The following is a 25,386-nucleotide window of genomic DNA, read 5'->3' on the forward strand; positions in this document are numbered from 1 at the left end:
AAAGTGTGATGGTTCTTACGGTATGTCTATAAATAAACATGTTTTTATTTCCCTTTGTATTTTTTGGCAGTATTCTGTTTACTTTGGACAGTCCAAAAATATATGTGTGTGGTCTCCCACCTTGCCACAACCCCTCCAACATTGTGCTGAGGTATTGCTTCATTTAGATGTTATAAGTGGAGTTCTGAAGTATCTCATTTTAATCTTCCATCCAAATTCCCTCCAGCTAGGACTACTGGTTATTCTGTGTCCCTGCTCGCATGAGTTTTCCCATTGTTCATCAGAGATTATTGTGTTCATATATAGTTCCCATTTTTCTTTAATATCACTTTTAGTTCTTCCTGCAATATCCTGTATAAATGTGATATGAACCTTGCTTTCACTGTTCCTTCAATTGCTTATATGAAGAAATGCTAGTATTTTGGATGGTGGTGAGCTGAGCTTTTCCCATTCGGGCACACACTATTAAGGTTAATTATTTTGAGTTTGTAGTTTACAGTGATGTATTCCTTGAGTGCATTATACTTAAAGATGTTTCTTGGGTTTCTAATATTCTCCCCCTCATGTATTTAAATCGGCCCAAATACTGAAGACAGCTCTCAATTTGACATCCAGTTCAGCACCTCTGCAAACTCAATAAAACTAAATCTTGTTAAGTTAATACCTCTTTGACAATGTTTTTGTAAAGACAGTATCTTTGGCAGTGCTGATGTATTGGATTAAATAAGATTGTGACAGATTTGACAGACAGTCTAGACAGACAATCTAGTCAGAGAGTCCAGACAGTCTAGACAGACGGACAGTCTAGACAGACAGTCTAGACAGACAGTCTAGACAGACAATCTAGTCAGAGAGTCCAGACAGTCTAGACAGACGGACAGTCTAGACAGACAGTCTAGACAGACAGTCCAGACAGACAGTCTAGCCAGACAGACAGTCTAGCCAGACAGTCTAGACAGACAGACAGTCTAGACAGACAGCCCAGACAGACTAGACAGACAGACTTTCTAGACAGTCCAGACAGTCTAGACAGACAGTCCAGACAGTCTACACAGACAGTTTAGACAGACCGTCTAGACAGACAGCCCAGACAGTCTAGACAGACAGTCCAGACATTCTAGACAGACAGCCCAGACAGTCTAGACAGACAGTCCAGACATTCTAGACAGACAGACAGTCTAGACAGACCGTCTAGACCACATGTGTCTCAAGGCATGATCAAATCTATTTACTACTAGAGCTGGTCCGCCGGCAGTGTTTGGCAAGTTCTCAATACAAAATGACTATTGAGAATTCCTGAGGGTCAGTGAAGAGATCGGGATGGGGCACGGGACAGTTCTAGACCAATGGCTGGGGGGTTGTGTGAGATGGAAGGCTCTCATTGGCTGATGCGTGGGTGGGTCAAGGGTGAATGACAAATCCCACAATGGACTGCCCGTGTGTCAGCACGTCAATCGCGTCCCACGAACACTATCCCTCTCCCCAAAAAATGGCTAAACGAAAGGTTGAATTTGAAAACAGGAGTTTTCAGGACAGGTGGGAATTGCGATGTGCAGTCAAAAGAGTGGATTGGTGGGGAGGATCCGAGAAAAGATGAAGGAGGAAAACGTCACAAGTGAGTTGACAGTTTATCACTGCATCATACACCAGGAGTCGTTGTGTTTGGGAAAGCCTTGAAAATGGAACATGTGATGAGCATCATAACATTAGCGGTTCACTTTATCAGAGCCAAAGGTTTAAATCACCGCCAGTTCAAGTCCTTTCTGGAGGAGTTAAGTTCAGAATATGGTGACTTGCCCTATCACACAGAGGTGATAGATAGAGCCATAATGAGCCATAATGTTAATGAACCTGATTTTATTTCTTTTAGAATTATTTATGTATTATGTATATTTAATTTATTACCTTATTAATGTTGTTTTATCAGCAATACTCTATAGGCCTTGTTAGTTCCAGGTTCAATATGTGCACTAAGGTTCTTTCAATAAGTTTTCAATAAACGTTGAACCCTTCTGGCCCTTGACTTGTAGCAATTTTTTAATTTTGGCCCACTGTGTAATTGAGTTTGACTCCCCTGCATTAGAGGCTGGAACAGACGAGGCAGATCTCCAGGTTTGTGAGGACTTCACATAAACAGTTGTTTTTCTTATTGAGCTTTAATCGCATTTAAAACGATAATTTTAAAATCCTGACAGTGATCATGTGACTGACTCAAACATCCAGAGGAGTCAGCATCTACCACTGATTGGTCCAGACGCTGAGTTTCTGGGATTGGTCACACATGAGCAGAGCATCCCACTTCCTTTTCGAGCTTCCAAAATAAAAGCACGAGAGAGGAGCTTTATACTGAAGTGATGTAAAAGTATTTTTACATAAACAGTTTTTACAGATTAATAAAGATGATATTGATTATTTACCAGCTGTTGTATTAAATGATAATAAATATAAATACATTAATTTGAAACGTGACTGTATATTTTGATTACACTGTTTAGTTCCTAAATCTGTATTTCATGTCAGGTCCCAGTGAATAAGGATTACACTGTATTGTGTCAAATCACAAGAGGACAAGTCAATAAGAGAAGTAACACATCAAGGCCTCGAGTTGATCTGTGCTGCACAAAAAACTAGGTGACGTGAGTTTATAAATGGAAAAAGTTTTATTTGTTAGTGCTGTGTGTAATTGAATGCTACATACATACAATATTCTTAGAATGAGTGTACACGTACTGTACGGCGCCACAAAGTTTTCTTTTTACATTTTTTTACCAACATCATTCACATAAAACTACAGAACAATTTGAAAAAGCTATAGGAGGGAACAGTGGGTGGGGGGTGGGGGGTCGGCACCAGTTCCCAGGGACAGAACAGAGGAACTAACACAGCAAGCATGCAGAGAGAGACAGAGAGAGAGAGAGAGAGAGAGAGAGAGAGAGAGAGAGAGAGAGAGAGAGAGAGAGAGAGAGAGAAGAGAGAGAGCGACACACCAGGGCCTGATGGGTTCATTAACTGAAGAGGAGGGAAGATGGCTGGTGCACAAACTGACAGTTTCCTTTAAAATAAGCTGTTGAAATGCAGACAGGTTCATTTGTGCTTATGGCAGATGATCCTCTACTCGACCGCCTGACGGATATGGGAAGGACTTCTTTTTATAACCAAGCATCGATCGATTCGCGACCCTCAGTAATATAAACTCATTCACTTGCAATTCTGGTCCAGAACTATTCTTTGGATTTGGACAGCACCGATTTACAAGTCAAAGTCCTTGAGCACTTTATATTTATGACAAATCCGAGCAGAGTTTGTGTTGTGGTGTTGTACGCCACCACAGAAACTTTTTTGTAGAAACTGCGTGTTTGTGTGCACTTTGTTCAGCGATCAGACTTCAGGTTAAACACGACACGTTGTTCAAGTTTGAACACGACTCTGTGTTCTGAATAAATACAGCCATCTTTATCCCAAAGCTACACCCAAGGCCCTGGTCTCTCTGTCTAACATTATAGATATTAATATCAAGTCAAAGAATATTAATAACAAAAATAAAAATATACAAACAAATGTGAAACCATTAAAAACATACAGTAATTTATTTTCTTTTTTTTACTTTAAGTCAAAGTTGCCCTCAGTCTTATAATGCCAGATCCATAAAATAAAAACACGATGGTTGACAGGAGCAACCACTTGACCTCGTATGAAGACCGTGACGATGGACAGAGGCAGGAAGCAGAACAGGAGGCCGAGGTGCCTCTGTTAGGCTAACGCTAAAACATCCAAATGATAAAAGCCAGAATAAAAAACAATGTCAATTCAGCCTCTGTGGCCTCCTCAGTTTGTATCAAATACATTTCAATACTGCACTCGAGCCAAGAATCAACCATGAACAAGAAAGGAAGGCGAGGGGGGGAGGGGGGGACAGCACCCCAGACATCCAGAGTGAAGGAACCATGGTGAACGCTGCCAACATGTAAACAAACTGGATCTCCAGGCTTCTGGAGAATCTCGTAGCATTCAAAGAAGAGGAAGGCATCGTTCACTCCGGGACAAATCCACCCTCAGAGGTTCAGTGTGTAAGATTTAGGTGAAAGGGATCTATTAGAAGAAATTAAGTATAAAATAATCTTAGTGTGTTTCATCCAAATTGTACTAACTGTTGTTTCCATAGCCCTATAATGGGTCTTTTAAATTTAAATACTTTATATTCACATCAGGAGCGGATCCTCGCTACCGAGGCCACCTTGTTTTTTACAGTAGCCCAGAAGGGACAAAATCAGCTTTTGAGTTTTTATGACAACAGAAGCTACCAAAGGTTCTCTCTGATGTTTGGAAGAGGAGGATGAGGTGAAGGGTATTCAGCCGCAATATGACACTTCACCACTAGATGTCACTCAAATTCCACACACTGAAGCTTTAAAGACACAATGTCGAGCTCAACGCAACATGTAACAGGAAAGAAATACATCGTTAATATTCCTTTGCAGAACAATGGAAAACATTTAACACAAGATGAAACTTCATCCTGCGCAAAAGGCTCTTTGACCAACCAGTACGGTTAATAAACTTAAACAAAGACAAAGGCGAAGGTCTGCTGAAACATTTCTAAAACAGTTATTTTCAATCCGAATTCCCCTGTTTGATGGAATACTATTTAAATTCACACTCACACACACACAAGCGGGGCTCTTTGAGATTCCCTGCAGCAACATACCGATACAATCACCACATGGACTACAAAAACAACAAGAGAGCATTTGTCAAAAACATTTCACATGGTAAAAAGTAGCAAGAATACAAAAACAGATCAATACACTTTTTAAGAAAGACAAAGTTTTTTAACTTTTCCAACTCGTCTGGCTACACACCCACACGTCCACGTATGTACAGGCTGAGAGAGGAAGTGTAAAGTTCATGTGTGGACACTTTCAGTTCACATTAGTCTGACAGCACTGACCTCTGCAGAAATATGATGAGCATATTAGCTTGAAATATATATTTCTATATATAAACGTCTCTAGTGGAGCGTGAGCTTGGTATCAACCATTATGGGGTTTAACTACTCATTGTTATTTTCAGATTAACTAGGAGTAGGTTGGTTCACAAACAGCACTGGGACCAGGTGCTGGTGTTTTGGTTGAAGCACAAATGACCAAAAGAAAGATCGTGGCCAACACATTCACTCACAGACATTTTACCATTAGAATTACTTCACCACAGGACAATAACTCCACTAACTAAGTCCAAACTGTTTTCCTTCACATTTGTTGATGACACCACTCTTGATAAATAATAAGGTTAAAATAGACTGGGGTCACGTTGAAGCCGGGTGCTACGTCAGGACCAAACGAGTTACTGTCGTTGTTTTACTGTGGGAGATGAAAACCAAATACTAGTCTCAGTCATTCTTCACCAGGCGAACAGCAGTCAAGTCATTTTGATACTAAACAGCGACAGACTGGAAGCAAAAGAACAGGAGGGAAACCGAGGAGAGGGAAAGAGGATAAATACTCAGGCATTTAACGTCATTTCTGGCCTGATCAGTTTATGTGGAGACGCATCTCTATTGATTCATTTCAATAAATTGACAGACTATTGTTTGGAGGACATTTTTTGGCACCTGTTTCAGTCCACAACGGAAGGACAGGACTACAGTGGTTGTGGCTTTCTCGCTGCTATCAACTGTGTGGGGTTGAAAAGAGGAGGATATAGAAACAAAAAGGAGAAGAAGAAGAAGTGCTCCTCGTGTCTTTCTGGAATGACAGCGCTGGAGTACTGCCGGGCCCGGGGCAGGTTAGTAGAGCAACAAAGCTCTGATGTGGAGCTGGCGGGAATGGATGCAATAGAAGTCGCCTAAGCTGTCCTGATAGATTCATGAATGTTAGGCTGAATAAAAAGCCTGAAGGTTTTAGACCAGAGGGAGTTGAGGAAACGGTTCAGAGGGAAACGGTCTCCGGGGATTTATAATAACTGGGGCACAGGATAACCGCCTCCTTCAGCCGTGTGCTGCACCGTGTGATCCTGCAAAGAACCCAAGTCACTGTAACGCTCTCCACACCAGACACACTTGAACTGCCCCTCTCTGGAGTGCGTGCTCTGGTGTTTGATCAGGTGCTCGCGCTGTTTGAAGCCCTTATTGCAGTGGTCACATTTGTACGGTTTCTCCCCCGTATGTATTCGCCGGTGTCGGTTCAGGTCCGATGAGTATTTGAAGCGTTTCTCACATTCCGGGCACTTGAGCGGCTTTTCCCGTGACGGGTCGCAGCGGTGCTGGACGAAATCGGAAGAGGACAGGAAGCGGCGGTCACACAGCGAGCACTTGAGGGGCTTCTCTTGGCAGTGAGAGTTTTGATGACGCTGCAGCGTGGAACTCTTCTTGTAGCCCTTGCCACAGACGTCACACTTATACGGCTTGTCTGGTGAGTTGTTGGCCGACTCGCCACATTTGTGTCGGAGCAGCTCTCCTGACTGGCTGAACTCCTTCTGGCACGAGGCGCACTTGAAAAGGTTGTCCATGCCGTGAACGTGCTGGTGGTAGAGGAGGTGAGAGGGCTGCAGGAAACCTTTGTCACACAGGTTGCATTTGAACGGCCGGTCAGTCGGGTCCTTGTGTGTGCGTCTGTGGCGCACGAGTGCGTACTGCTGTTTGAAGCTCATCTGACACTCCTCACAGTGGAAAGGACGCTCCTCAGAGTGGGTGCGCTCGTGTTGGCGCAGGTCAGATGGTCGCTTGAAGCCTTTGCCACACGTGGCACAGCGAAACGGGCGTGAACCCTGCGGGTGGCAGGGGTGGTGGAGGAGCTCCGACGACTCTTTGAAATGCAGCTCACACAAGTTGCATTTGAACAAGTGCTCGCCTGAGTGCACGTACATGTGGCGCACGAGATGGGACCGGTGTTTGAAACTCTTTTCACAGACGGCACACTTGAATGGGCGATCGTTGCTGTGTGTTCGCTGATGGTGCTGGAGATGCGACGACTGGCTGAAGGCCTTGTCACAGGTGTCACATTTGAAGGGCCTCTCTCCCGTGTGCACCCTCTCGTGCCGTGTGAGTTCTGACATGTGTTTGAAGCCCTTCTGGCAAACAGGGCATTTGTACGGTCGGTCTCGGGCCGAGGGAAAGGGAAGAATAGACGTGCTGCTGCTGGCTGATGCCCCATCACTGCTGGGCTGCTGGGGGTTGTTGGAGGTTGGCGTGGCATTGCCAGAACCGGGCCGGTAGGTTTTCTCACATATTGAACACTTCATCGGGTTGGTGCTGTTGTGTGACGTGTGGTGCTGAGCGAGCGACGTGAGTAGAGAGAATCCCATCTTACACACCCCACACACAAACGGCTTCTGCTCCACCTGAACACACTGATGCTCGAGCAAGTCGGTCGCCTGGTGGAAGATCTTCATGCACTGGGTGCACTGGAACGACCGGTCCTGACTCACCATGCACTGGTGCTCATGTGGGTTCGCCAGGTGGGAGATATCATGTCCACAGGCCGCACACTTGTGTCCTCCCTCTGCAGCTACTTGCAGGGGGGTCTGTTGGGCGGCGTGCTGCGGCTGACTGTGCGCCCCGCTTCCATGCGGGCCTCCGCTGTGCTGCTGGCTGTGCTGGCTGTGCTGCCCATGCTGGGTCTGCTGCTGTAGCGACGTAGCATCCGGCTGCAGCACGATACCGTACACGGCACAGCCCAGCGCGCTCTCAGCTCCTGGAGGGAGGGTGTGGACGACAGGAGGAGGAGCCACGGCGTGCTGCGGCCAGGCCTCCGACATGCGGGCTCTGTTGTAGGGATTTAACTTGGCAGCTGGTGTGGCCCAACTGTGGGGAGAAAAGGAAGATTGGCATATATTTAAATAATGCTTTAAACCCTTTGGAGTGCGTTGAAAGAAACTTTGAGAGGAAAAAAAACTCACTCCATCTCAGACAGTGGCAGCGGACAAATGGAAAAGGTCCTGGGACGGACAACGTGATGAGGAGCGGACTGGGCAGAGGAGAACAGCTGTGAGGGGATCAGACCTGGGATCAGAGATCTGAGGAGGTCCCCATGGTTTCTCTTCCTTCAGGCCTCCACGTGTTATCTGCATGAAAAGAGAATCAAGGTTTTGAAAAAAAATAAATAGAGATAAATCAGCGGTAGTGGCCAAACTTGACATCTTGTGACTAATCAGTGTAACTTAGGATTAAATTAGTTAAAATAGATAATGATTAGTATGGTTGTGAATCATGTTGCTGTGTTCGTATCAGACCAGACTACAACACACCAGGGCAGATGTTTGATTTAAGCTGAAGGGGCAGAAAGGAAGTTAACCACGATTTTATTAGTGATATTATTGGTGGAGTTACACAAACACTGAAGAGAGGAACCGGAGCTTTCCTGCAAATACTTGTTCTTCACACTGACACAATTGTAAACATGCACTAAGTCATCTTTGTAAACAACTCGTGAATGTGCAACACAAGCAAGTGTCATTACCATAAAGCAGCGATCAACGCAGCGTCGTTCACTCACATGAATATTTCATCGGTTGTATAGATTCATTTCTGTCTTTGCAGAAATCAGAATTCAGAAACGATGCGCGGGGAACAACGACGTCTGCGCAGCGGAACGTTTTCCCGTCTCCAAGCAAAGATCAGTGTTATCGGGATAGCTTAGCTTAGCATGGCTAGCTTAGCCGCTAGCTAACGTAGCCAGTGTATAGGTTAGCGGGTAGGCGATAGTGGAAATGAACATCCAGGTAGCGGCGACACGTTGGTAAGCGAGTAAACAGCCGGGTTTGTGTACCTTTGTGTCCGGTGAAGCATCCACAGGGACCCGGGGAAAATGCCGCTTTCGCTCGTTAGCTTCTCCCCCCAGATATCGTTAGCTGCCCGCTTCACATCCGCAAACGGTCCCCCGGAGCTCTTTTGTGGAAAAATGTGATTTTGTGGGTCAATGAAATGGAAGAAAAATCCTCCCGAGATTCACCGAATCACCCAGAAAACACCGCCGGCTCACGAACACATTTACGGGACAACTACGGCATCACAGCCGCTGGAGAAGAGGACACAGGCATGTTGATGCAAGCAGCTAAGCTAGCTATCGGCTATCGGCTAGCATCCGAGCCCCTGCCCGCGCACAGGAACATGAATAAACCAAGACACACACACACACACAGACACACACACACAAACACGCACGCACACAAACACACACACATACTGTCTTTCTCTCTCACGCACACATTATTTATACTCTAAAATTAATATTGACAAATATGTGTGCGTTTAAACAGTGAATATGTAAACATAAATAGGGAAGTATTCTAACTGTTAACATCCTAAATTAGCATAAATGTATGTACATTTCAATTTTTTTTAATGCATCAGCACGTGTTAATGAGTCATCAACACAAATCCCTGAGGAACAAAGAAAATCTACAATAAGACATAAACAGTAAGTAACAGAAAATAACTCAAATCAAAGAGAGAGGTTAAATGATGAGACATTTCCTGTTGCCACCAGGGGGCGCTGTGATTTTAAGTCATAATTTCTGTATTGATGTCATCAAGCTGAATCCTTTGATGCCGTTCGGTGCTCTGGCCCTTATAATGATCGTCAATGAGTGTTCCTAAATGTGTGACTGTGTTAATGGTTCATTGATTGATTACATTAGTAATTAAATTGTATCAGAATATAACTAAAAATAATAAAGATTAAATAATAATAATAGTTTTCCAAGTCAAATAGTTAAAACTGATATTTTCTGGTATAATTGCAAACTTGTATATTGGGAACTAATCATCGGGGTCAGTTGTTTCACTGGGACCTATTTTATCATCGCAACAGGATATTTACACCGGAAGTTCAGCGCAGGAACAAGTCAAGCCAGACGCTGTAAAAATGTCTTCCTCAGGTTTTTAAACATGTCTCCTCCACCTTCACTTTGACCCCAGGATGTTGGTGGGGTACAGCAGCAGCTCCGAGGAGGAGAACCAGGAGGAGCACCAGGAGGAGACTGCTCCCAACAAAGATGCTTCTCCCACGCGTGAGGAGGAAGAGGAGGGAGAGGATGGCTGCCCGGCGAGGAAGAAACCCAGAGCTGAACCACAGGTCTCCAAAACAAGGTGTGTGTGTGTGTTTAGGTGAACTTTCAAAGTTTCCCCCAAATAGGAGCATCTGTTTAAAACACAAAAATGTAAAGTTGAAATAACACTTATAAACAAATGAATCATTAAATGTAATAAAAGACAATTCATCATCATCCAAAAACACAAGGTCCGTTCTTTCTTTAGAAACCTTCAGCTACTGAGACTGTGATTATATTACTAAGCATATATTAAGACCTATACTCATAGATTATGAATAAAACATGTTTATACAGTCATAATTAATATTACTGTGTTCCCTGCAGGCTTCCTGTCCCTGGTTCCCTCATGTCCATGTTCCCAGATGACGATGATCCAGAGACGGAGGACAGTTCCCTCCACGGTGGACGGATCCGCTCGTTCAGACACGAGAGAGGAAACTGGGCCACCTATGTTTATTTACCATGTAAGCCTTGATGTCATTCATCAATCAGGACGTTCAGATCTGGGTTCTAATGCATGGTGTCTCTCGGTCTCCTCCACCTCAGACCATCCTGAGGAGGAGTTTGAGGAGGTGCTGGAGGAGCTGTTCTCCGCTGCGAGCGACGGGGGGGTGGAATTGACCCAACAGGAGGAGTTCCACCTCAGCCTGTCTCGGACGGTGGTCCTGAGACACCACTGGATCCAGCCCTTTATACAGAGCCTCCGGGCAGACCTGGCCCACTGCAAGAAGTGAGTCAATGGAAAGATTATCTTTATTATCCCCGACGGGCAAAATGATAAACACGGGTCAATAATAACAAATTAAATTTGTATAAAACCTTTCATACAAGAAACAGATTTGCGGAGATAAAAGAACAGGAAATAAATAAGAAAGCATTCAAATTAAATATAAAGATGCATAAAAGCCGTAAAAAAAAAGAGAAATAATAAAATAAGTTGCATCTTAAGTTGAATATAAAGACATTTTCCTTCTTGCTGACACCGGCCTGTGTTTCTCGCTGCCAGGTTTGTTTGCTCTGCGAGGAAACTGAAGGTCTATTGTAACGCTGAGAAGACGAGGTAGATTCGAAGCTTTTTACCGTCTCAGTGCAGCACAGACCAGTCTCTGTTTGACCTGTGGTAATGTCAACATCTGTCTCTTTGTGTCCCACAGGACGTTCCTGGGGATAGAAGTGTGTTCTGGTCAAACTCAGCTGTTGGACGTTGTCCGAGTCGTGGACAGAACGATGACAGAGTTTCGTCTGGACACTTTTTACAAGGTCTCTGATCAACAACAACAAATATTTGTCTTAACCGGGTCAATGTAGTGACCGGGATGTTCTTTTATGTGTTAATGTTGGTTCACAGGAACAGGACGGATGTGTATTACATGTAAATACCCAGCAGTGCTCAGGAATATTTGTCTCAGAAAGAATAATCGGGTCATTTGATGATTGTTTAAAAGCATAATAAAAGAATCATGGGGAGTTTGTTCATCTTTAAACCTCATGTTCCCTCTGTTCTTCAGGAGCCGTCTTTCCATGTGAGTCTGGCCTGGTGTGTCGGAGACATGAGGGAGAAGATGGGCGGATGTATTCAGAAGCTGCAGGTACGGAGACATTTTGGTTTCTTTGTTAACTCTCAACAACCTTTTACAGTGGGGAAAAAAAGTATTTAGTCAGCCACCAATTGTGCAAGTTCTCCCACTTACAAAGATGAGCGAGGCCTGTAATTTTCATCGTAGGTATACCTCAACTATGAGAGACAAAATGAGGAAAACAAAATCCAGAAAATCACATTGTCATGCTGAAAGACCCAGCCACGTTTCATCTTTAATGCCCTTGCTGATGGAAGGAGGTTTTCACTCAAACTTGTTTCATCTGACACTCTCCCAATCCTCTTCTGGATCATCCAAATGCTCTCTAGCAAACTTCAGACAGGCCTGGACACGTCTGGCACTGCAGGATTTGAGTCCCTGGCGGCGTAGTGTGTTACTGATGGTAGCCTTTGTTACTTTGGTCCCAGCTCTCTGCAGGTCATTCACTAGGTTCCCCCGTGTGGTTCTGGGATTTTTGTTCACGTTCTTGTGATCATTTTGACCCCACAGGGTGAGATCTTGTGTGGAGCCCCAGATCGAGGGAGTTTATCAGTGGTCTTGTATGTCTTCCATTTTCTAATAATTGCTCCCACAGTTGATTTCTTCACACCAAGGTGCTTACCTATTGCAGAGTCATTCTTCCCAGCCTGGTGCAGGTCTACCGTTTAGTTTCCCCCCATTCTGTCTCTCATAGTTGAAGTGTCCCTATGATGGGAATTACAGGCATCTCTCATCTTTTAAAGTGGGAGAACTTGCACAATTGGTGGCTGACTAAATAGTTGTTTGCCCCACTGTATATAATGTCCCTAGTGTTTGTAATTCCCAAATCCTAGGATTATACTAATAATAAATTATCCATTCTTCAAGTGTAAAATGTCCCACTGAGCATGAATCTCTGTTGTAATTATTTTTATAAATTCTCTTTAAGTGCTTGGTTGATGACCGTGAAGAAGGACCGTTTGACCTGAGGCTGGACGGCGTGGAGCTGCGCTGCAGGACAGGAAACAAAACCTTCCGCTTCCCCCTGGAGCCATAAGACCAGAGGGGACTGGAACCTCTCAGGTCAAAGGTCACACTGCAAAACCAGGAGAGGGATCTTACATCTTCATTCCAACTGTTACTCACTGTGTTTAGAAAACTCCTTTAATAACGGCAAAGACAATCACGGCGAATTTGCCGGACGAATAAATGTTATTGTAATTTTCTGCATTATTTTTAGCACTGACTGTAAATAAAGTTTCTATATATAGTGTATCATTGTTTTGTTTGGGACCATATGAATGTTATCAGTTGTGTTTAATGTCCAAAAATGTTTTGTGACTGAAACCAGCTTTTAGAGAAGAATGACATGTGATAACGTGTAAAATGATAAATGTCATGTGTGAGAGACGAGCCCAAAGGAAGATGCACAACACGAGTAACATTTGAGATATTTTACTGTGTAGAAGGCAACACACGTTCATTACACACAATCTCACGATAGTTCACAGCAGATATGATTGTTAGATTATGTCAATGGCACGAGGACGATCACCCAAGAGAGTTAGATTCGGGCTGAAACTCTTCGAGGACAAGGAATCACGTACAATTGTATCTAAAGATGGACGACATGATAACTCCTGTTATAGGGAAGCCAAATCATCTTGTTCGACCCCTAGTGGCCATGGATGGGATGGTTTGTCATTTTTAGGTTCTAATCCCTCTTTGAAGTTTCCATTAACTTTGGTTTTAATTGTTGCTGCAAAAAACGGGCTGATCAGGATCAGTACTGTGCTGACTGACTCTGAATGGAGCCACCAGACCAAGATGGCAACGTTCAGTTTCATCCTTGTTCAACGGGAGGAAGTGGAGGCGCGTCGTCCATCTTTATTTACAGACTGGTTTAAAACAGAAGAAATGAGAAAACCATAACCTCCAATATGAAATAAAAGACCACCCAGTTCATGCCTGTATGAATCCAGCCCAGTCGAGGAACCCGGTTCACTCTGAGATTAAGAAGAACATGTAGAGAAAAGTCTAAATATATAGATCATACAGAGAGATGTAAAAACTGTGTGTACAGAGGCACTTCTTGCCAACTCATAGTTTGAACCCCTAAGTTAACAGCTCATGTTACACAAACAAAAATAGAAACAAGGCCGTTCATGGAGGATCGGGGTCTTAAAGCTTGGCTGCATGCAACAACAAAAAGATCACCAGAAATGAAATGATGGTAAATTAATAGACTGTATATAAAGATGGACGGCGTGATGGCTCCACAAATAGTGAAGCCAAATTATCTTGATCACCCCCTGGTGGCTGGCTGCAGTACGGGTCATGAGCTCCGCACCACAATCACTACGTCACAGACACAGGCAACAAATACTGAAACACAAATCCACAATACTTCAGCTCCATCTTTGTACAACAGGAGGAAGCGGAGATGCGTTGTCCACTTTATATACAGAGCGTGTTTTAAACCATTCAAATATTCAAATACAGAGAAATGATGAATAAAATATGTGCCTGACCATTAAGCCTCTCAACATTAGAGTCACAGAAATCTCTTCACAACACTGATAAAAGACCTGATGTTGATAAGAACTCACGCAGCCGCTCGCACCCTGGTTCATCCCTGTTTGTTTGACATGTAGGTCAAATCTTAGGTTTGTTCAAATTCTGAGAAAGATAAAAAAAAAGTCACAATATTCCGGCGTGACCAACAGTAAACAACGTGACGTTAAAATAAATCGAATAATTTCAGGTATAAAATTAATTGAAAAAATTTCCTTCTGTAATCCTACTATAAACTTTCAACACTTTCTTACTGTGGCAGTTATTATGGGATATTTTGGTGGTCACCGCTCAGAGAGACAGAGACGATCAGTCAGTTACAGCGGGGTCCCCCTGCCCCTCAGCGTCTTCCAGCCTCAGGGGGAGAACAGCACGGTCTTGATGTAAGCCACAGTCGTAAAGTTCAACAACATGTTCACGTGTTCATTCCCCGGAAGCTCCTTCAGCGTCACGGGCTGTTTCTGCTTCCCCACCCACCGCTTGCACTGGACGGCGCTGCGCAGGTTCACCGTCCCGTCCCCGTCGCCAGCCACCACCGTGGGCTCCACGTCGGGGAACTTGTCCGAGTACCGGAAGGCCTCGGATGTCTCGACGCCGCTGCCGAACAAGCAGTGGATGGCCACGCCGGGGGGGGTGAGGTGCTCCACCAGCGGCTCCGTGTCCTGACGCATCGACCAGCCGTCCTCAAACCCGATGTCGGAGAAGAGACGCTTGTAGTCCTGTGCGGTGTAGTTGGTGGAGGGCGTCTGCACCAGGACCTTCAGGAGGACACAGGGAATAAAGTCTCAGTGGTTTGTTTACTAACTTACATCAAACTCTAACAAAGAACAAGTTGTGTTCACGTCAAAGACTGAGGGACAACATGACAACTCCCCAAAAGTGAAGCCAAATCATCTGGATCACCCCCTGGTGGCTGGCTGAAGAATGGGTCATAAACCTGCCTCATCCATGTTAGTGGATGAACCAAATGAAAAGGCTAAAGCACACATCAACTAAGGAAGTGGAGACACGCCACACCACACACGCACACGCACACACACACACAAACCTGATCTTTGGGCCATGAGTGGGCATAGGGGAGCAGCCAGGTGGTGGAGACAGCAGAACGTTGCTGGGAGCGAATCTTCAGCGGGCTGATCACTGGGATGCGGTTGTTGTCACCTGTGGACGGGGAAAAGAAACCAGAGGTGGAGAAGTGAAAGTGAGAAGAACCGACTGAGACCAGGACCCAGAAACCAGCAGAGTTTCATTATAACAGGTGAACAGAACCTGAAACACATGACACTCGTGTGATACTTCCGCATCATCGTGAGTTCATGTGACATCCCAGTGAAGTGAAAGTATCAGCTAGACAGGTGACTTAGTATAAAATACATTTCATATCTACTGGGAAATGTCCACCTCGTTTGCTTTGAGCACCTGTAAAACCCACAACGTGTGGGGAAGGTGCCGGCTCCACCTCTTACCGGAGATGATGACGCGCAGGGTCTTGGCGACGCCGGCCCAAGGGGCCCCCAGGCAGATGAAAGCCTTGATGTACTTGTCCTTCCAGGCCTGAGGCTGCTGGTTGAGGAAGTACAAGGTGTACATGTTGCCCATGCTGTGAGCGATGAGCACCACGGGCCCCCCCGCTTTCTCTGCCATCTCTTCAATCATCTTCTGCAGCGCCAGGAAATACTCTTTATTCTCATCTGGAGGAGGAACAAGGAACGACAGAGGGGATGAGAGGAGAGATGTCACCCCCCCGTACCCGGCTGTGAAAGACCAATCAGTACTTATATCATGGTGGGGGGGAGGAGCAGTGAGCCAAGTGAAAATGTGGCCTTATGGGTAAAATGACCATCACCTCACCTGGTTACTTTTTATGAAATGTGTGTGTACTTTTGTTGTCCTAGTTTTACAGGTGACGGTTCATCTTTCATATTTCAGGGGAATAGGTGTGTGAGTATGTTTGTGTTTTTTTGTTTACTTGGGGCTTTCCTCCAATCATAGGGAGCTCCTCTGACGTCATCGTCTCTGGTGTATCCCCACTCTTCCAGCGCTTGCACTATTGTGAAGAAATACATGCCTAGGAGACACACACACACACACACACACACACACACACACACAGACAAGAAAGACAAAAATTTGCGTTTAAGTCTCCCACCAGAAGAGTGCAGGATATTTAAAAACTCCTTTGAGGTCCCGTTTTGTCTTCAACTCACCCACAGTGCGTTTGCTGGGGTCCAGGTACTCCATGGGATACGTCTGTCCAAACCCTGGGACACGAATGTCCACGCCTGGAGGGGACATGGTGCTGTGTGTGGTCCGGTTGTAGATCAACCTGCACACATACACACACATCTTGTCACAAGGAGGATCCGATCACTTTTAGTTTGGCAGCCGTGGTGAACCATACACGTATTTTAAGACAAGGACACTGAACTACTTCCTGTATTAAATCACGGATATGCCACAAAAACAGAAGTGAAGAAAAAAAACTGCAGATGTGAACTGGAAATACTTAAAAATAAGTAATACATTTAATATTGATAGAAATAGACTTTTCTTTATTCAATTTATGAATCAGTACAAACTCGAATCACAATGAGGCTATAATTTATTTATTTTAAAACACCTCATTTAAATTTTTACTATTATGGATGTTGCTGCATGATGAGTTTGTTATACTGATCCCTTTTTCTCTGGCATCATTATGTTTCGATACACTGGAAAATAAAAAGTTGATAAGAATAAATTAATAAGACACAGAAGTGTGATATTAAATGCATTCAGGGGTTTTGTTGCTAAAGTTTTCCTTAGTTTAGATCATGTTAACGCACTCTGGACAGATATTGAGTAAATGACATTACGGAAGCTGTTTTTAAAGATGAATATTGAGAGATGCTTTAATTAATCAGAAACACGTGGAGTTATTCTTACGATTTCACAATTTCCCCAACAATACTTTACCTAACATTTCAGTTTTTGATACGATCAATAGAAAAATTAACTGATATGCAGTTGGAATAAAAGATGTTTTGTTTGTGATCATGTGATCAGCCAGTTTATATGAGTGTCCATCACGGTTTCCTCTATCCAATCACGTTGCCTTGATTTCAAAATAAGAGTACACCATCAGTGAAGATAGAGTTCAACTAATAAATCCTCATTTCGAGTTATTGTAGTTTAGTTCTCTTCTTCAAATAAATAGAAATGTTACATTCAGTATATTTTTCCTCGGTAATACACAAACAACTCATATAACACAAGGAGTTGAATGATTTAAATGCAAACATGAAAGGAGCCCTATCTGTGTCCTTCTCCACCTTGTCGATAAATGAAAGGTTCAAAGGTCAGTTTATCCCGAGTGCGTTGATTAGAGCTCATAGAAAGTCAAACAGGTCGTTGAACCCATCTAACGACTCAACCCAACTGAAATGAGGAATTTGCCAAATCAACTAGAATGGCCGGCAGTAATGGCCCAACTCTCCCATGATGAAACCACATTGGAATTCATTAGATCTGGATTTTTACTTTGACCTGCATCAAACTGCAAACAGATAGATAGAACAGAAGATCTCCCTCGGGTCAAGCCCCACCCTCCTTAAAACGTCATGGAAATCAGATGAGTAGTTTTTGCTTAATCCTGCTAAGAAACAAAATATTCTCCAAAAAATGAGCCAAGGGATCAGTTGCAAACATATTTGGTCATAACAGCAAATTTCTGCTTATTTAATAGTAATTCTAAACTATGTAAATGAGAAACGGGAGATGTTTTCATCTTGTGTTTTTTCACGGAGGAGGATGAGTTCATCAGTGGCTGATGAAGCCTCCCTCATCAATGACTGTATGTAAACACACGGGCCCACTCGTACCTGATGTTGTCGATCCAGCAGTCGATGGCCACCGGGACCAGCAGCTCCAGGTTGAGCCACAGGGTGAAGAAGGTGTCGGTCTTCTTGTAGCAGATGTAATGAACCACACTGGGTTTATCCAGCTTCGCCTCCAACTGGTTCCCCAGGTCCCCGGGAACTGCAACGAGGAGATGTGAGCACAGGGGTTACAGGCCGGGTCGCAGGAAACAGATCATAACAGAGACACTGTATGCAATTAGCCAAAGCAGAAGGGGGGGGGGGGGGGCATGTAGATAAGTTTGCAGAGTTTTGCCCTGTTGCTATGGAGCCATGATCACAGTTCTCAGAAGGGCCTGTGAAGATAATTCAGTTAATCATCTACACTAACAGTTCTCTATCCTCTGCTGGGTTTTTAAACCAGGTCCCTGAGATGAGTCCTATCGGTTGAGAGACTCTTTGACTTTTCCTCTTGCACAACCTTCAGGTTCTGTGAAACACTATGTGTTTCAAGTGGTGCAAGAGGTTAAGAACAAGTCACCTTCATCCTCACACACACAAAAACAACTGTGTTCCAGACTCACAGCGGCTGAGGCTGGAACGAACAAAAACAGAAAAGGCTCTTCTAAACTCAAGAGCCTTATTGTGAAGGAGTGGAGGAAGAATGGCAGAAGTTATAAAACACAGGTTCAGATTTAACTCTAAACCTGAATTCCCATAAAAGTTTATTGTTAAGTTACACAGAGATTTCCACAGTAACCAGAGAGAACCTCCCAGCTGGACAAGCTGGTCTGGATCAGTCATATGACCGGAGTCTCACGCGCACACGCACACTTTTTGTTTACCACTTGAGGCCAAACTCATTCGAAGAAAGCAGCTAAATAATTCACCCTCCATTAGAAGCGGTGGTGGAAACAAACAATGACTGAGCACATTTCCACGACCGGTTTCGACCCAAACACAAACACACACATTAACGTTTTAACCTTAAAAGCAACACGACGTCCGACCTGCTACAGGCGATACATCTGAGGCTGTTTTGACTGGATGGACATTGTGGGTGCGGACAGGCCAAACGTGTTAGAAAGATCAAACTGACTAAACATACAAACAGCCTGGGTGGATCTGAATGCGCCGAATGGAAGTGTAGCTCAGACGCCATCACACAATACTGTTGTTGTTGCTGTGAGTCCCGTGTCACACGTGTAACCACGAAGCGGATTTAAAAGGTGTTGTATCGCTAATGGAGTCTGGCAGAGATTGGATGTGACTCCAGCTGAGGGATGACAACAAGTTGCGCAACAACCAGGTGATGGATGAAAAGGTGGAAAAGATGCAGAGACGCGGGGGGGGCACTCACCGAGGACCACCGGTGGTCTCGCCGGTCCACACGACCTTCCTCCGGGACATTGTTGCAGTGGTGTCCCGCCGCAGAGACCCGGCAGCAGCGGAAGCAACAAGCCGAGCTGGAGCAGTGCAGAGAGCGAACAGAGCTCGGTTATCCGCTGGCGACGCGCCATGACTCCCGCTGTTTCATCGCCCCACGGCCATGGCGCCTCTCCGGAGGGTCCAGCTGTGAGTGAGTGTGTGTCCGTCTGCTGTGTTTGTTTTCTCTTCAACACAATCAACACAATCAACCCTCTGACGAGATTCCGGAGAGCGCACGTCACGAGGTCCTCAGCAGATCGCAGAGCAGTCGATCCGGGGAGACGATTCCTGCGATCAAGGCAAAAGTCATCGAGAATAGATGTAGTCGAACAGAGGTTGATTTTTACAGCAAGTGGGTTTTTATTTTATTTTTTAAATATTCCCCTTTGTGTTAGGATGAAAGTTAATTGAATAAAAATGTGTTAATACTGTTTACTGTTATTTACATATTCATGTTTACAATGCATTCTACTCAGGTCATTCTACTCTGTTATACATATTCTTTTCATATACATTATATGTTTGGTGTTGGATGGAGCCCGAGACACATGAATTTCACTGTCAGTGACTGCTGTATGTAATCGTTGTGCACATGACAAATACAGTCTCAATATTTCATAAGAACAGGAGCAATATGTGTTGAATCTGCCTTGAGTTCTTTTCACCTTTACCTTAGTCTTAGGGCCTTTCTGGCTTCTTGTCGTGCCACAGGAGAGTGAGAAGAAGGAAGCTTGCGTTGTTAGTAGGTGACCAGTGTGGAAGTGGAGAGTAAACTGCTGCTGTTGTTCCTTTAAATTAAAAGTGGTCCAACTACCTCACAAAGGCTTTATTGTCATTTTGCAGAAATAAACAAGTTTTCAATGCAATGACATTCTTAGTCCTCTTGTCTCTGCCTGGGGCTGTTTCATTGGTGGTTTTAGAGCATTTGGAAACAAAATTAACTTTATTACACGAGCTTGAACACATAAATTAACTTAATTTAAGGAAACCTTTAATTGTATTTCATGTGGGAGCATTCCTCTGCATGTGGATGTATTCACAGTAGACTGGTTTATTCGGTGGTTGAGAGAGCTCAGCGCACTGACACTGAAGAAAACACATTAAAATGTACACATCGCACTGGATCACTGACCACAGCTTACCTTTGGTACCATATATCTTTTATTTTAACATTTTTACAAAGCAACATTTTACTTTTACGATAAAATTATTTATAGTTTTACACACTGGTTTCAGTTGCCACACCAGCAACAGGATTTGATGATCACCTTTTCATTGTTTTTTTACATACAACTTAAACATATAAATCATAACCAAAATATTGCAATGATGTCATACACAGTAATGTATTTTTCCTCCTTCTTTGTCAATCTTATGAACAATAGAGAGCATTTATAATCAATTTGATTTGTCCCTTGCTCTGTGTGTGTGTGTGTGTGTGTGTGTGTGTGTGTGTGTGTGTGTGTGTGTGTATGTGCGTGCGTGTGGCAAGCTATTTATTTAACATTTATTTGCTACTGTGAACACAGAGATGAAGAAACATGCACACGGAACCATGAATTGAATCCAGGAACCTTCTTGCCCTCAGGCACCTCCACACAACCACACTGCACGTCATATAGGCCTTACCCTTATGTTTGTGTATTTGTGTGTGTATTTGTACATAACAAGGAAGCGATGATGAACTCACCATCTATCAAAAGTAAACAAATCATGGTTATGTATTTATTTTAGAGTTGTATGTTAATAATACAGTTACAAAAACAGAAAGAAAGAAAGAAAGAAAGCATCATTTAAAAAAAACTTATTTCTATATTTGTAACTATAATGATGTTTAACAATGTATATCTGACCATGACCGCCACAAGATATAAGGCTGGACAACAGACTGTGTGGGTGAGTCACAACAAAATAGACTATGGAACATAAATAAACAGTTGAACTAAGCATACAGCTTAGATAAGGGGTTCACAGTTATCTGCTGGGGGGGTCAGGGACAAGTTACAAGTCCAGATTAGTTTGTTGCACTAACTTGAACTATGACGTGGGGGGAGGGGGGGGGGGGGTAAACATGTGGGAGCTACAGTGTGTGTGGATGTGTCAGGTTTCATTTGTATTTGCTACTCAGTTCCAAATCGGACATCCACTTCTTCAGGTGTGTCTGATTTGCCCTCCAGGATGTCCTGGATTTGGTTGATCACCTTTTCGTGGACCACAATATCCAGGTGGGTCAAGCCTCTGTACTCCGTCACGTGGACGGGCTTCTCCTGCTGCCCTGACCAACGCTTGCACAGGCTCATGCTGAAGCTGTCCACCGTGTCGTCCCCATCGGCGTAAACAAAGTCCACTGGGTCTACGTTGGGAAAATTCTCATCGTAAATGTACGTTATCGGAGTGGGAAGCCCTACGCCGTACATACACCACGTCTCCACACCAGGTGGGATGAGATCGCTCGTCAGGTTCTTGGTGTCCTCCCACATGTACCTGAAAACAACAGGGGGGATGAGGGGTTTATTAAATGAAGAGGACGACAGCTTATGTTGTGACTTTTCTTTCTATGATTGTTGAAATGGTTGATTCTAGTGACCTAATCTAAGAAGATTATTACCTATCATCAGCTCTATAGTGACCCTTAAGAGTCTGGCAGTAGCTACCAGCTTCAACCAACGCTGACTCAAGTGATCACATTAGGTTATTGATTCGATTTCCATAGTTTCAACCCACGAAAAATTTCAAACGCAGTAATATCAAAGCCGTTATTTACCAGCCATCCTCAAAGCCGATGTCCTTGAAGAGTTGGTGATAGTCCTGGTTGGTGTAGTTGAAGGTCGGCGTGGAGATGAACACGTGGTCCTTGGGCCAGGCTTTGTCAGACGGCAGCATCCAGGGATTCGTTGTCGTCATCCTCTGCTCCTCACGGATCTTGATGTTGGAAATCATCGGGATGCCGTCGTTCTCTCCTGCGGTGAACAAGCACATAAAGAAGAAGTTATCAAAGGGCAAAACATGCATGAATAAATACATGAAATACTGAATCAAACCAGGGTCAAGGTAGTTATGTATCATACCTGATGCCATGACCCTGAGTGGTTTAACAGCGCCCCCCCATGGAGCTCCCAGGGAGATGAAGCCCCTGATGAACTTGTCCTTCCAGGCCTGCGGCTGCTGGTTGAGGAAGTAGAGGACGTAGTGGGAGCCCATGCTGTGTCCCAGCAGGTAAACAGGATGCTGGTTCTGATCGTACATCTCCTCCACCAGGTCCTTCAGCTTCGCGAGATACTCTTCATTCTCATCTACGAGGAGAGGTGACAGGAGGCAGGGACTTTAATAAGCAATAGTACACTCATGGTATTCCTTCTCCTTATTATCATCTAGAATGTCCCAACAAGATGGAAAATACCAGAGTAATTGCTATGTGGCTATCACTGGCTACAAATGGCTGCCTGTTTACATAAAGCATGAAAAGCAAAAGTTCTAATTACTTGGAGTCGTGTATTTTCTCCTTTTAGCAAAGTTTTGGTCTCCACCAACTCCTTAGAAAAAAACATTGTCGTCTGAAGTTGCTAGATTTCTGACTTTAGGTTATACGTTCATAATATCCTGTGGGTTTGCTTCATTTACTAAGATTTTAGTACAGATTGCAAGCTGCACAAATCAACATTTTGTGAGTGTGTGTTCATGTCCCTTACTAGGAGCTAGTCTCCAGTCGTACGGTGCTCCTCGGATGGTCTCATTTCGTGTGTAGCCCACATCGACCAGATGTTGAACCATACTGAAAAAATAACCTGCAAGAGAAAAAGCCCAGCAAAACATTTGTGAAATCATTTGTCATTCATTAAACAAAATCATGTTAATTAGTCAGAAACCACAAATCACACTCCCACTGTTAATCCACCAGTACACCAAGTCTTTCTCTCACCGGCCAGTTTGTTATAGTCAAGATACTCGAGGGGATACGTCTGCCCAAATCCTGGGACTCGCACCTGCACCCCCGGTGAGTTAGATGACCGCCGGGTCGTCCTGTTGTAAACAAGTCTAGGACACACACATGGGCATTCATATTAATCCACCTGCAATGTGAGTAAGGGTCAGGAAATATTTCACAACATCTGCTGTCGCCTCCGGAAAAACACAGATGTGGAGCAAAGGGATATGTTTCATTCAGCAGCTGGAGTGTGAAAGGCAATATAGATAGAAGACGGACATTAAGGGTCAATCAGTGTTACCTAATGTTATCAATCCAGCAGTCTATACCTATCGGCATGAACATGTTGAGGTCGATCCACAGGGGGAACCAGTGTTCAGTTTTCTTGTAGCACATCCAGCTGACCAGCGTGGGTTTGTTTAACTTGGCCTCCAGACGGTTCCCCAAGTTCCCTGGTACTGGACACACACACACACACACACACACACACACACACATACATATATGAATCACATCAGTGAGTCACTTTGCAGAAAAATTAATTAAATTGTGGGTCAGTTGCTCCAAACATGTGTCCCAAATAAAGATGGACGACACATCTTCACTTCCTTCACATTTTAGAAATAGAACCAAAATATCCTGGATATACGATCGTTTCCATCTGGCACATTTGGAGCCAGGATCTGTGCAGTAATATCGAGGAATGACTGGATAATTGGTTTCTTGAAAACTTTTATGGACTTTACAAAGCTGTACAGACTAAAACCAAAACAGCTGAAGTGCGGAGCATGAAGGCCCCTTTGTGCCCCTGAGAGATAAGAGGGACACAAACAGTAACACACAGGGTCAAATGTACAGAGCACTACATCAATACACAGTCGGATAGAGAGAGAGAGAGAGAGAGAGATGTATGATGGACAGATATGTAGATATATCAGTGGTATAGGTCAGAAGTTGGATGATTTAGTGGATAGATAGATAGATAGATAGATAGATAGATAGATAGATAGATAGATAGATAGATAGATAGATAGATAGATAGATAGATAGATAGATAGATGGATGGATAGATAGATAGATAGATAGGTTAGTAGTTTGGTAGGTCGGTCGATAAGTGGATCAGTCGGTCAGTCGGTTTATAGGCATGTAGATCGATCAGTAGGTAGGTAGGTGTAGGAAGCTCGGCCGAAACGTAGGTTCGTAGGTAGGTCAGTAAGTTGATCGGTCCGTCAGTCGGTCTATTGGTAGGTAGATCGTTAGGCAGGTAGGTAGGCAGGTAGGCTGGCGGGTCAGTCGGTCAGTCGGTCTATAGGCACCGTATGTAGATCAGTAGGTAGGTAGGTTGGTCGGTCAGTTGGTCAGTCTGTCTATAGGTATGTAGATCAGTAGGTAGGTCAGTAAGTTGATCGGTCCGTCAGTCGGTCTATGGGTAGGTAGATCGGTAGGCAGGTAGGTAGTTTGGCGGGTAGGCTGGCGGGTCAGTTGGTCAGTCGGTCTACAGGTAGCTAGGTAGCTAAATTAAAGACCTTGTCCGTTGGTGCTGCCTTTTTTTGGTGCATATTTTCCAAATAGATTTTCAATGAGAACAGCCCGGGTGACACACCCATTGTTTCAGGGGCCCATTCAGACTCTCACTTACCGATGATGAGTGGCGGAGTGCTGTTGCTCAGGACTCTGGTTTTGGTGTTGGGAGGGAACACAACATTTACAATCCAGAACCCTGAGGAGTGATGAAGGACCAGCAGGATCACAACCAGCAGCCCCGAGCAGAGGTGCACAGAGGAGACCATGATTCCTTCCACCAGCCACTGAATGAATGACAGGAGCGGTCTGAAGGACGAGGAAGAGGAGGACGAGGAGGAGGAGGAGGAGGAGGAGGAGGAGGAGGAGGAGGAGGAGGAGGAAGATCAGACCTTTATCACCTGGTCCTCTGTAGAACTGTATCAGCTCCGGGTCAGAGAGAGTCACAGCATGTTTGACCTGCGTGAAACTGTTGCTGCACACAGACTGAATAATA

At 44.3% G+C, this 25,386-nt stretch overlaps 4 protein-coding genes across 5 annotated transcripts; 1 reads left to right on the top strand and 3 right to left on the bottom strand.

Moving 5' to 3' along the window:
• Nucleotides 1-3,563: 3,563 nt before the first annotated feature.
• znf319b (zinc finger protein 319b) lies at nucleotides 3,564-9,075 on the bottom strand. Its single transcript, XM_062389220.1, has 3 exons — nucleotides 8,766-9,075; nucleotides 7,897-8,061; nucleotides 3,564-7,801 (listed from the first exon to the last, which is right to left on the bottom strand). The coding sequence occupies exons 2-3, from the start codon at nucleotides 7,899-7,901 to the stop codon at nucleotides 5,953-5,955; spliced, it is 1,854 nt and encodes a 617-aa protein (XP_062245204.1). The 5' UTR covers nucleotides 7,902-8,061; nucleotides 8,766-9,075; the 3' UTR covers nucleotides 3,564-5,952.
• Nucleotides 8,474-12,879, top strand: usb1 (U6 snRNA biogenesis 1). Of its 2 annotated transcripts, none has more exons than XM_062389223.1 (8): nucleotides 8,474-8,735; nucleotides 9,917-10,087; nucleotides 10,375-10,514; nucleotides 10,597-10,780; nucleotides 11,057-11,110; nucleotides 11,205-11,310; nucleotides 11,559-11,639; nucleotides 12,556-12,879. In XM_062389223.1, exons 1-8 carry the CDS (start codon nucleotides 8,707-8,709, stop codon nucleotides 12,661-12,663), a joined length of 873 nt encoding a protein of 290 aa, XP_062245207.1. In that variant the 5' UTR covers nucleotides 8,474-8,706; the 3' UTR covers nucleotides 12,664-12,879. The 2 variants fall into 2 exon arrangements, with proteins under 2 accessions (XP_062245207.1, XP_062245206.1); XM_062389222.1 differs by lacking the exon at nucleotides 8,474-8,735 and adding an exon at nucleotides 9,262-9,416.
• A 166-nt stretch (nucleotides 12,880-13,045) lies between these two features.
• pla2g15 (phospholipase A2, group XV) lies at nucleotides 13,046-19,684 on the bottom strand. Its single transcript, XM_062389221.1, has 7 exons — nucleotides 19,377-19,684; nucleotides 18,041-18,197; nucleotides 16,388-16,506; nucleotides 16,150-16,248; nucleotides 15,647-15,871; nucleotides 15,229-15,341; nucleotides 13,046-14,938 (listed from the first exon to the last, which is right to left on the bottom strand). The coding sequence occupies exons 1-7, from the start codon at nucleotides 19,534-19,536 to the stop codon at nucleotides 14,537-14,539; spliced, it is 1,275 nt and encodes a 424-aa protein (XP_062245205.1). The 5' UTR covers nucleotides 19,537-19,684; the 3' UTR covers nucleotides 13,046-14,536.
• Nucleotides 19,685-20,582: 898 nt separating this feature from the next.
• On the bottom strand, nucleotides 20,583-25,366 carry lcat (lecithin-cholesterol acyltransferase). Its single transcript, XM_062389042.1, has 7 exons — nucleotides 25,009-25,366; nucleotides 23,671-23,827; nucleotides 23,364-23,479; nucleotides 23,134-23,229; nucleotides 22,513-22,737; nucleotides 22,209-22,404; nucleotides 20,583-21,928 (listed from the first exon to the last, which is right to left on the bottom strand). The coding sequence occupies exons 1-7, from the start codon at nucleotides 25,157-25,159 to the stop codon at nucleotides 21,565-21,567; spliced, it is 1,305 nt and encodes a 434-aa protein (XP_062245026.1). The 5' UTR covers nucleotides 25,160-25,366; the 3' UTR covers nucleotides 20,583-21,564.
• Nucleotides 25,367-25,386: the final 20 nt, after the last annotated feature.

This window comes from Platichthys flesus, chromosome 6 (assembly GCF_949316205.1).
Source record: "Platichthys flesus chromosome 6, fPlaFle2.1, whole genome shotgun sequence".
In the NCBI taxonomy this organism is placed as follows: Eukaryota; Metazoa; Chordata; class Actinopteri; order Pleuronectiformes; family Pleuronectidae; genus Platichthys; species Platichthys flesus.

What these genes read in the sequence shown, in the direction of transcription:
- usb1 (XM_062389222.1), top strand. Translation starts at nt 9,319, where the DNA reads ATGTACATTTCAATTTTTTTTAATGCATCAGCACGTGTTAATGAGTCA. An exon ending in GACCTGGCCCACTGCAAGAA is followed by an intron (nt 10,781 to 11,056) that starts GTGAGTCAATGG and finishes TCTCGCTGCCAG; the next exon opens with GTTTGTTTGCTCTGCGAGGA. An exon ending in GATGTATTCAGAAGCTGCAG is followed by an intron (nt 11,640 to 12,555) that starts GTACGGAGACAT and finishes ATTCTCTTTAAG; the next exon opens with TGCTTGGTTGATGACCGTGA.
- pla2g15 (XM_062389221.1), bottom strand. Translation starts at nt 19,536, where the DNA reads ATGGCGCGTCGCCAGCGGATAACCGAGCTCTGTTCGCTCTCTGCACTG. An exon ending in CCTGCGCGTCATCATCTCCG is followed by an intron (nt 15,342 to 15,646) that starts GTAAGAGGTGGA and finishes CCCCGTCCACAG; the next exon opens with GTGACAACAACCGCATCCCA. An exon ending in ACTCATGGCCCAAAGATCAG is followed by an intron (nt 14,939 to 15,228) that starts GTTTGTGTGTGT and finishes GTCCTCCTGAAG; the next exon opens with GTCCTGGTGCAGACGCCCTC.
- lcat (XM_062389042.1), bottom strand. Translation starts at nt 25,159, where the DNA reads ATGGTCTCCTCTGTGCACCTCTGCTCGGGGCTGCTGGTTGTGATCCTG. An exon ending in CACTCCGCCACTCATCATCG is followed by an intron (nt 23,828 to 25,008) that starts GTAAGTGAGAGT and finishes GTGTGTGTCCAG; the next exon opens with TACCAGGGAACTTGGGGAAC. An exon ending in ACTCAGGGTCATGGCATCAG is followed by an intron (nt 22,405 to 22,512) that starts GTATGATACATA and finishes TGTTCACCGCAG; the next exon opens with GAGAGAACGACGGCATCCCG.